At 41.7% G+C, this 11,358-nt stretch overlaps 2 protein-coding genes across 2 annotated transcripts; one reads left to right on the top strand and one right to left on the bottom strand.

The window, feature by feature from the left end:
* The first annotated feature begins 407 nt into the window (after positions 1-407).
* Positions 408-1,328, top strand: LOC6034667 (cuticle protein LPCP-23). Its single transcript, XM_001844903.2, has 2 exons — positions 408-495; positions 572-1,328. The coding sequence occupies exons 1-2, from the start codon at positions 484-486 to the stop codon at positions 1,175-1,177; spliced, it is 618 nt and encodes a 205-aa protein (XP_001844955.1). The 5' UTR covers positions 408-483; the 3' UTR covers positions 1,178-1,328.
* Positions 1,329-9,263: 7,935 nt separating this feature from the next.
* LOC6034666 (cuticle protein 16.5) lies at positions 9,264-10,450 on the bottom strand. Its single transcript, XM_001844902.2, has 2 exons — positions 10,340-10,450; positions 9,264-10,166 (listed from the first exon to the last, which is right to left on the bottom strand). Exons 1-2 carry the CDS (start codon positions 10,349-10,351, stop codon positions 9,405-9,407), a joined length of 774 nt encoding a protein of 257 aa, XP_001844954.2. The 5' UTR covers positions 10,352-10,450; the 3' UTR covers positions 9,264-9,404.
* Between the last annotated feature and the right edge of the window lie 908 nt (positions 10,451-11,358).

The raw sequence follows: 11,358 nt of genomic DNA, 5'->3' as shown, positions 1-11,358 counted from the left end.
CAGTTTGGACTCGGATTTCCGAGACTTGGTGTCCACTGCCCCGGCAGTTGTTTGTTGTAGTGTTGTTCTGTTTTAAAGGCTTATGTCACGCTTGTCTCGGTTCGGTCTACTTTCACGTGTGTTTCGTTTCGGATCCCTCCTGTGTTGGTTGCGTTGTACGCGGGGTACTTGCTGACTTGTTGTCGTTGTCGTGTTTTTTTTTCGGGGGGAACCAATCATTGGCCTGTTCCTTAGTACTGCAACCGGGCCGGGCTGCATTCTCGTGCTGGTATGAGTGACTTTGGGCGTGTATCTCGTGAGCCGATTCGATTATCGTTTTTTGTCCTTCTCTTCTGGCGGCGGCGGCGTCATTGTCTTTTTGCATCCCGTGGATGTGATAAACTCTTGCTATAAATTCGAGTCCTGTCCGTCGGTACGGTATCATTGATCACAGTGACTTCAGCAGCAACGCACCACAACACCATCCCTCACTTACCCAGCATAATGGCATTCAAGGTAGGTTCAAACCTCTAAAGATCTTATCTTTTTTGATCCTGTTCTAAAAACCCTTCTCTCGTTGTCCTCCCCGCAGTTCGTCGTCTTCCTCGCTTCGTTGGCCGTTGCCAGCGCCGGATACCTGGAGGCTCCGGTTGCCCACTACTCGCCGGCCTCGTCGGTCAGCTACAGCAGCCTGGCCCACGCCGCCCCTCTGGCCTACGCCGCCCCGCTGGCCACCAAGACCGTTGCGTACTCGTCCCCGGCCATCGGATCCACCCACGAGAGCACCATTCGTGGTCATGATGCCACCGTGTCGCACCACTCCAAGGCCGTCGATACCGCGTTCTCGAGCGTCCGCAAGTCCGACACCCGCATCACCAACGAAGCCCCCAAGCTGGCCTACACCAGCTACGCTGCCCCAGCTCTGACCACCTACGCCCATGCCCCGGTCGCCACCTACGCCCATGCCGCCCCAGTTGCCACCTACGCCAAGCAGGTTAGCTACGCTGCCCCAGCCGTCACCACCTACGCCCATGCTGCCCCAGCTGTCGCTACCTATGCCCATGCCGCCCCGGTCGCCACGTACGCCCATGCCGCCCCGGTTGTGGCCGCCCATGCCACCAAGACCCTGACCTACTCGCCAGCCGTCGAGGTCGCCCATGTCTCGTACGAGGGAGCTCATGCCCATTATGCCTGGTAAACACATTGCCGCACACGAGGAAACTATCCTGATACAATGATCACAGTGAAGCGTTGTGTCTATTTTTATTGAAATGTCTGTTGTTGTTTTGTTATGACAGCACACGCGTCCAACGTCATCGGAAGTGTGTTTTGAATAAAATAGATGCAATTCAGAAGCTGGTGTGTTCTAGGTTTGGCGGGATGACAAATCCTTTTGATGATTTTTATCAACGGAGATTAGGGTGTTCAGAATATGAAATTTGTATGGGAGAATTTTCTTACGGTTTTGTCTGCGGAGTGCGCTACTTTCATCCAAATGTTCCCAAAAGTGAGATTCTAAAATTTAATGCTATACAATTTTGTAGAACATATCAAAGCTGTATAACTCGGCCCTGAAAAGTTATTAGCGATTTAAAATTGTCATTTTTTTTATTTTTTTTTCTGGGCACCCTAATGGAGATCTATCGAATGTTCAGTTTCCCTGTAGAATCGCCAGACGCCAGACAGACAAGATTTTTAAATCTTTCAATCGAATACTTCCTGATCGGCAGTGAAATTATGATACATATTGTATCAAAATTAGATTATGCTGATGAAGCTTAGCTCAGACCCTGCTATTATTTGGTTTTTTTTTTTTTTTTTTTTTTTTATTTATTTTGATTTTCTCTTCCATGTACATTCATTCAGTTAAAATATTATTGAGTGTCCAATCACAATTGATGACTTTTCACCTCAATTTTAAATACTAGCAACTTTCATTTATTCATGAAATATTGTAGCTTTCGCTATTCAGTGATTTCAAATGTAGGAGGTCCTACATGTACAAAAGGAAAAGGGATACCTTAAAACTAACTTATAAACTATATAAAGAGCGGATCAATGCAGCTGAAGACTGCAATGATTTTTGTCGGAATGCATCAATTATCTTATTGGACATAACATCCAAAGTGTCCACTTCGGCTAATTGATGAAGTTCACTGGTGCTGAACCAGGGAGGAAGTTTCAGAATCATTTTCAGAATTTTGTTCTGAATCCTCTGAAGTTTTTTCTTCCTGGTTAAGCAACAGCTTGTCCAGATCGGCACAGCATAAAGCATGGCAGGTCTGAAAATTTGTTTATAAATTAACAGTTTATTCTTGAGACAAAGTCTAGAATTCCTGTTTATAAGTGGATATAAACATTTAATATATTTGTTACATTTAACCTGGATACTTTCAATGTGATCCTTGTAAGTAAGATTTTTGTCAAAAGCAAGTCCAAGATATTTCACTTGATCCTCCCACTTTAAATTTACCTCATTCATCTTTATAATGTGATGACTTTTTGGTTTAAGAAAATCAGCCCTTGGTTTGTGAGGAAAATAATAAGTTGAGTTTTGCAGCATTTGGAGTAATTTTCCATTCTTTCAAATAAGAATTGAAAATATCCAAGCTTTTTGTAATCTTCTTGTGATGACACGAAGGCTTCTACCTTTGGCGGAGATGCTTGTATCATCAGCAAAAGTGATTTCTGACATCCTGGGGCAAATCAGGCAAGTCAGAAGTAAAAATATTGTATAAAATTGGACCCAAAATGCTTCCTTGAGGGACGCCAGCACGTACAGGTAGTTGATCAGATTTGCTGTTCTGATAACATACCTGCAGAGTACGATCCGTCAAATAATTTTGAATAATTTTCACGATATAAATCGGAAAATTAAACCTTTTCAATTTCGCAATCAAACCTTTATGCCAAACACTGTCAAATGCTTTTTCTATGTCTAGAAGAGCAGCGCCAGTAGAATAGCCCTCAGATTTGTTGCTTCGAATTAAATTTGAAACTCTCAACAACTGATGAGTAGTTGAATGCCCAAGGCGAAATCCAAACTGCTCATCAGCGAAAATTGAATTTTCATTAATGTGCGTCATCATTCTATTAAGAATGATTCTTTCGAATAATTTACTAATAGATGAAAGCAAACTAATGGGCCGATAGCTTAAGGCTTCAGCAGGATTTTTATCCGGTTTTAAAATCGGAACTACTTTGGCATTTTTCCAACTACTGGGAAAATATGCCAAATCAAAACATTTGTTGCAAATTTTGACCAAGCTACTTAAAGTTGCTTCAGGTAATTTTTTAATTAAAATGTAAAAAATGCCATCCTCACCAGGGGCTTTCATATTTTTAAACTTTTTGATAATAGATTTTATTTCATTCAGATCCGTATTAAAAACTTCATCTGATGAAAATTCTTGTTCAACAATATTCTGAAATTCTATTGAAATTTGATTTTCAATAGGACTCAAAACATTCAAGTTGAAATTATGAGCACTCTCAAACTGCTGAGCAAGTTTTGAGCTTTCTCCCCATTAGTTAATAGAATATTATCACCATCTTTTAAAGAAGGGATTGGTTTTGAGGTTTCTTAAGAACCTTTGAAAGTTTCAAAAAGGTTTGGAATAAGGTTTAATTTGTTCGACATCTCTTGCGAACTTTTCATTTCGCAGGAGAGTGAATCTGTGGTCAATAACCTTTTGCAAATCTTTTGAATTCGCTTCAGTGCAGGATCACGAGAACGTTGATACTGTCTTCGGCGAACATTTTCAGACGAATCAGAAGCTGAAGATCGTCATCAATAATGGGAGAATCAAATTTGACTTGGACTTTAGGAATAGCAATATTCCTAGCATCCAAAATTGCATTAGTTAAAGATTCCAAGGCTGAATCAATATCAGCTTTGGTTTCTAAAACAAAATCATGATTTAAATTATTCTCAATATGATGCTGATACCTGTCCCAATTAGCTTTGTGGTAATTAAACACAGAACTATTGGGTCTGGTAACTGCTTCATGAGAAAGTGAAAAAGTTACTGGAAGGTGATCAGAATCAAAATCAGCATGAGTCACTAAAGGACCACAATACTGACTTTGATTTGTCAAAACCAAATCAATTGTTGATGGATTTCTAACAGAAGAAAAGCAAGTTGGCCCATTCGGGTATAAAACCGAATAAAGACCAGAAGTGCAATCTCTGAATAGAATTTTACCATTGGAATTTACTTTTGAATTATTCCAAGATTGGTGTTTGGCATTAAAATCACCGATGATCAAAAATCGAGATCTATGCCGAGTAAGTTTATTCAAATCCCCTTTGAAATAATTTTTATTTTCCCCAGTGCATTGGAATGGTAAATATGCAGCTGCAATCATAATTTTCCCAAAAGAAGTTTCAAGTTCAATGCCCAAACTTTCAATAACTTTTAACTTAAAGTCACGTAAAGTGCTATAAGTCATACTACGGTGGATAACTATTGCAACTCCACCGCCATTTCGATTCATTCTGTTATTGGTTATAACTTTATAATCTGGATCACTTTTCAAATAAGTGCCAGTTTTTAAAAATGTTTCGGTTATAACAGCAACATGCACGTTATGAACTCGTAAAAGTTGAAAAATCATTTTCTTTCGCTTTTAAAGAGCGAGCATTAAAATTCATAATATTGATGGAATTACTTAGATCCATGATTAAACTTCAGGGTAAGAACAACATCATTCGCAAATTTTAATCCAATCTGGATAGCTTCCATCATGGATGTAGCATTACTCATTGTTTGAATCAAACCAAACAGTGAGTTTTGCAAAAAAGTAATTTTTTCAAACGTAACATCGCCGAGATCAGAAGATCCCAAAACGTTGCCAGCAGAAAAATTTTCAAATGAAATTTGAGGTACCTGCCCAATTTGAAGATTGGTAGAGGATTTAAAATTCGTGGATGAACCCGAACCCGAAACGACGTTGGCATAAGAAATACCATTGCTGTTACCTAACTTTTCCATGGTAGGGGTATTGTTCGAGTGAGACAGCACGAACGTTTGATTTAAAGATGCAGGTACAACCTGACTTTGAGAAAATTTCGGTTTGGTTTTCGGCTGATGCTTAGCACGAGAATCCAAAACCTTTTTTCTGATGGGGCAATCCCAGAAATTTGATTTGTGATTTCCACCACAATTTGCACATTTAAATTGGGTGACTTCTTTCACGGGACAATTGTCCTTGTCGTGAGAAGAATCCCCGCAAACCATGCATTTTGGAACCATGGCGCAATGATCAGTACCGTGACCGAATGCCTGGCAACGCCGGCACTGGGTCAGATTCTGGCCATTACCGCCATGTTTCTTAAAATGCTCCCACTTTACCCGTACATGGAACAAAAACTGTACTTTGTCCAAAAGTTTCAAATTGTTGATTTCATTTCTGTTGAAATGAATCAGATAAAATTGTGAAGTCAAACCAAAGCGAGAAATATTCCCGTTTGATTTTTCTTCATTGGTATTACTTGGGATGGGGCAAAGCCAAGCAACACCTTAAGTTCGTTTTTGATCTCATCCACCGACAAGTCGTTGGAGAGACCTTTCAGGACCGCCTTGAATGGACGAGCATTCTTGGTCTCATACGTGTAGAAATTGTGTTTGTGGTTTTTCAAATAACCAACAAAAGTTTGGTGATCTTGTAAAGATTCCGTCAACAAGCGACATTCTCCTCTTCGACCAAGCTGGAACGAAACCTTCAAATTGCAAGTTTCCTTGCAATTCTTCAGTTTCGTTCGAAAGCTGGCCAAATCGGAGACGGAAGTCACTACAATTGGCGGAGCCTTTACTCGTTTCTCGACGGCAGAAGGCTCAGTACGAGGAGAAGGATCCTTGTCAACAGTTTCGGATAAAACACCGAAACTGTTTGCCAAAGGAATTGGAGGATTGACCTCACTTTCAGAATCAGAATCAGACCTCGGATGAGGCTGTTTTCTTTTTCTGTTTCCGTTAGCCGGTTTAGCGTTCAAACGCTTCACCGACGTAACGACCAAATCTTCAGAAGATTTGCGTTTACCTTTGTTTTGACGCATTTTGCAAGCAAAGTTCTCTTAAAAAGATGGCTTCGTTTGTAAAATACAACAAAATTTCAGGTGGGGTTAGTCTTGAAAAGACTGTTTAGAATTTGGGAAAATAACTCAGGTAGTCTTTAAAAAGACTGTGATTTTTTTTGAAATAACTCTGAGCTTAGGTAGTAAAAAATACCGCAGCTCTAGTGTCCGTTCACCTCGAAGGTTCGCAAGACACTGGCTATTATTTGGTGTTAGTCCTCGCGCTGCCTCCAAAGATCCTTTTTAGAATGGCAAAGAACCGACGTCCAAATTTCAAGATCATTGGGCATTGTTTGATCCTGTTCTATTTTTAGACGCAGGAATAACGGGGATCAGCAAGTGAATAACACTAACCAATCAAAATAGTAAACAAATACTGCGCATACTCAATTCGGGCAGGAGCATGAGTCTACAGAAACATGTGCACTTAGTATTTTTCAGAGATATTAAGACAGGACCGAATGGATTTTCTTCAAAATTAACCAACAAAACAACAACTTATTACTGATTTTTATAAAAGGTAATTGTGGAATATTAAAAAAGAATTCAATTTTCAATTTAATTTATTTTATTAGTAAATAATCAATTAACAATTTCGTATTTCTTATAACCTAATAGAGTTTTGGAGTTCCTTTCAACTATGATTTGAACTATAATTCATTTTGATGTAATTGGATATTCTAACAATGGATTTGGCAAGAGAAGGAAAAATTAAAAAAAAAAACCTTCTAGATTTACTAAGGAAAAGGATAGAAATAGAAAAGCTTAAAACTAAATCACAGTATGTTTTGTCTATTGACGTCGAAAAACTTCACTGCACAAGGCAGCTTATCCGTTGTAGATGTACTTCATCATCAGCTCACTGAGAGCTTGGAATTGTTCTGCCTTGTTTCGGCAGGCACGAAAGCGCGTGAGCATCTCTCCAGCAAGGGCGAAAAACTCAGGAAGCGTGAAGAGGTCATCACCGGTAACATCAGCTTGTCCCGGAGGAGAACCGCCCCCAGAAGCGGCTACTCTAGCGTACGAACCTCCCCAACCGGGAGGGAACGCTGGGTTGGTCGATTGAACCGCTCCGCCGCCAGCTGCTGCAGCGTTCGAGCTCGAAGTCTTCGGAGGTTGGCGGGACGCTGGCGCTTTCTTCTTCTTGTCCTGCTCCTCGAGGTTATTAAAAAAGAAATAACAAATTCAATGTGAGAAAAGTCATCATTTCATCGCTGCCGTGCTAGCTTGTCGTACGTCGATTTTGGGCCAAATTGAGTTTAGAACGCCATTTTGTGGAGCTCACAATGCCTCACCTTTTGACCTTCTCAGATCCCCAAAATTCGATTTCAATCCTGAGATATTCCATAAAAACCGAAAAACTTCGTGCATTATTGTCACTTTGCATATGAAAGACGTTTAAATCTTGTGCTATCTTGACACAGCCTGAAAATTGATGTAAGTGGTCAAAGGGATAGTAAGTGGCCAAAGGGATTTCAGGTCAGAACTCGTTTGACACAGGAACGAGCTCGACTACCGTAAACATTTTCGATTATATTTCGGGACTCCGGCAACCAAATTCAACCAAACTTCGGGGCAATGCACGGAATGGTCAACCAAACAAAACGTGTTTGTTATTGTTTACATTGCGATAGCATGACAGCTTCGAAATGTGAAAACAATGTTGTCGAATGTGCCGATTTTTTTTTGAAATTCGTCGGTATGGGAGCGTTCTTTTATTATGTAACGCAAAAGAATGGATTCTAGATCCCTCTTACGCATCTATCAGTCTGTCAATCATACAAGTTTAATCCATCCAAAACAAAGTGCGCGCTGTGTTCCGTTTACATACACGCAATCGAGAAATCCGTGAGGGAGGCTCCTCCAATTCAAATTGTGCGGAAATCCCGCCCGATTAGAACGGTCTCGAAGGTTCACGCATACCATCACAGGAAAATGTCGAAATGTTTAAATTTTATTTTCAAAGCACGTAAACACTCGCGCGCTTTTGCATCTCACGCGTTAGTAGTGGAGTGTACATTAGCATTTGGGTGGTCCAAAACTGGGCTTCTTCCGCGTTACCCCCTGAAATCAAAGATTGAAAGTCACGACACACATCAGTAGGTTAAACTCTAAATTTGACCTCATTTTGCCCACGGGAACCCCTCCCTTTAATCGCTTGAAGTTTGCATGGGAAAAATCGTCAAAATTTATGGAGAAAAGCAACTTTTTTACTTTTTTACCTGTGGTGGACGTAATAGTTATCCGATTCATACCATTTTTCCGATGTAAAACCTTTGGAAAAACTATCCCGAACCGAAACTAAATGAACCTTTTTGCGTCACAAGCTGGACCTTATCACGACACCTTTGGGATGGCGATCTATGGAATGTTAAACATTAACATTAAGTTAAGAAATAGCCACTGAATCCGCTTTGCAAATGCGGCCCCGATGCTCTTCATGGGTCATGGAAAAAAAAAAATCTTATTAAACCGGTTGTGCCTGGTGGATCGGATGTGAACACGCCTAATCCGGGTTAGAAGCTTTGTGGTTCAACGAATCATGGTAATATTACATCTGGGAAGGGGTACATTTTATAAGTCAGAAAAAATGTGTAATTTTACCTCTAAAAATGTGTAATTTTACCACTTTTCTAAAGCCCTACTACTAAAGCCCTATGTCAATTTTTATGTACAACGGTAAAAACACGATTAAAAACCATTTCTGATCACTTTTTTTTTCATTTTAATGCAAAAAAAAAATTGAATAGACAATATTTTTTCGATGGATCAACTATGGTCCCCTTGGAACGAGCTGTCAAGTAGGAGCTTTTCTGTCAAAAAGGACCGCGAGGATAATTTTTCAAAATTGATTTAAAAATCCATTTTAATCTCATTGTGGTCGTACAAAGGGTCATTGTACTCAGAAAAATAAGCTTTATCGCTGTAAACAATAATATAGGGCCCAATTGAGGTAAAATTACATCATAAATGAGGTCATCATATTCAACCTTCCTAATTTACACAATATTTTACTGAGATTTTACCCAGATTTTGACCAATTTTCATTTTCATTTTTTCTGGGACGGTATATTGGCGACTTTTCGTAACATGGGAACAGAACATGTGGTGTTCATTTTGAGGCAGAATTGGGTAATTTTCTCATTAAATTAGATACTAGGCAAGTTTTCGTTTCAAATTATAACTATATTCAACAAAAATCGTTCAACATATTCGGCATAGTTGGGGTTGCTGTTGTCGTCCTCGTCGATCACTCGTCGCGTCACGATGTCCTGGTCCTAATAGAGACGATGGTTTCCCATCGATACCCGTTTCGTTTTGGCACTTTTTGCACACAGGTTCACTGCATTTACCAGCCGTAGTGCGCGCTGGAATCGTCGTAGCTGACATGGGACACGGCCGCAGCTGGGGAGTAGCTCACGGTCTTGGCCGCAACCACGGGGGCAGCATGGGCGTACACTGGAGAAGCGGCATGAGCGTACACTGGAGCAGCATGGGCGTAGGTGGGCTCCGAGATCAAGGTCTTGGCGTAAGCCGGCTGCTGGACAATGGTCTTGGTGTAAGTGGGCTCAGCGGCCACGATGGTCTTGGAGTAGGTCGGTTCGGCGTAGATGGCCTTGGTGTAGGACGGGTGCGAGGAAACGATGGTCTTGGCAACTGGGGCGGTGTAGGCCAGGGTCTTGGAGTACTCAACGGTCTTGGCAGCATGAGCGTAGACTGGAGCGGAATGGGCATACACTGGAGCGGCATGGGCGTACACAGGGGCGGCATGAGCATAAGTGGGCTCCGAGATCAGGGTCTTAGCATAGGTTGGCTGCTGGACGATGGTCTTGGTGTAAGCTGGCTGGGCCACAACGGTCTTCAGCAGAGGCTGGTGCTCATGGACGGCGTATTCCTTGTGGACCGGAGCGGCGTACTGGATAGCTGGGGCAGCGTAGTGAACCTGAGGCTCAGCGTAGGACAGGGTCTTGGCCACTGCCAACTTCGGGGCGTGATGCTCACGGGTGATCGAGCTGTAGCTCACGGCCGAAGCCGGCGAGTAGTGCTGATGGTGATCGGCTTCGATGTATCCGGCGCTGGCCGTGGCCAGAGCGGCAAACAGAACCACCATCTGCACGGAACCGAGAAAGAAAACATCTCAGGATTAGAACACTGAACACAGTCACTTCATTCTAGACAGTCCATTGGTTACGATTTGTTCAAATTCTTCCACAAAATCACTTGATCACTTGGTTCTGGGTAATCCACTGAGTCCCTTTTCTGAATTCCCCGGTGCGTCCTTACCTTAAACGCCATTATGTTGAAAACTGGTTGCGGAGGACCGATTTAGTCGAATTAAAGTTAACTGAAGCAATGATACAGTTGGACCGGCGTCGGTCAATATTTATACGGAAAAATCTAAACACTAAGGTGAGATACCGATCGCTTCATCTTCGCCTTCCGTTCGTCAACGTCGTCGCGTCGTCGTCATCAACAACGAAGAAGAGAGGGTTAGGCTTCGGCCCCAAGGGGAGTTCGTATGGCGTCGTCGTCGTCGTCGTTGAAGAGAAAGAACAAAACGGGTGGTCGAACGACGAATTTTATGATGTCCGGCTTCAAATCTAAATTGTTTATCACTCATAAAAGGACTAAACATATGTTCCTGTGGCAATAGTGAAACAGTGTTGACTGACAAATTCTTATTCTTTAAAATGTTTTCTTAAATTTTCATTAGAGCAGTATGAAAAGCGAGAATGAATTATTTACTAAATTTATTTACATTTCGGAAAACATTAATTAGTCATTCATTAAATTCCAACTAGTTCATGACAGTTAATCAGACACATCTTGCGGCGGCATCTCTTTGGAGGTCACCAGATTGATTCCAAGCTACATGCCACCTAGCGCGTGCCTATCTAACTCGATGAAGTTTTGACTAATTTTACGGGGGCATTTTCCAGCGGTTAGTCAGCAAACAGCCATCAGAGGCCCCCTTGGTCTGCGGTTAAGGTTTTTGACGAAGGTGGACACTTAAGTTGGCATTGCATTGCGGATCGGATCAGCAGGGGGGCTACTCCAAAAGGCTGCACTTTGACTGCTGCTCCGACGCCGCTGTCCCTCCCCCTAGGCTAAGCAATGTCAGAGGCTCCCTCGGATTGACTTGTTTCGAATTAATCACGTTGAGTTGCATAAATTAGATTTATTGGAGTGGACTTTTACGAGTGCAGTTTGAGCTGTTGATTTGATGGTTATCGGAGGAATGTTATGTTTTCTTCTTTTAGGGGTGAGAAAAAAATGGGCGACATCAAATATGTTGCCTTGAA

Source organism: Culex quinquefasciatus, chromosome 2 (genome assembly GCF_015732765.1).
Source record: "Culex quinquefasciatus strain JHB chromosome 2, VPISU_Cqui_1.0_pri_paternal, whole genome shotgun sequence".
Lineage (NCBI taxonomy): Eukaryota > Metazoa > Arthropoda > Insecta > Diptera > Culicidae > Culex > Culex quinquefasciatus.
The sequence above is the reverse complement of the archived record's forward strand: the minus strand, read 5'-3'. Positions and strand labels throughout refer to the sequence as shown.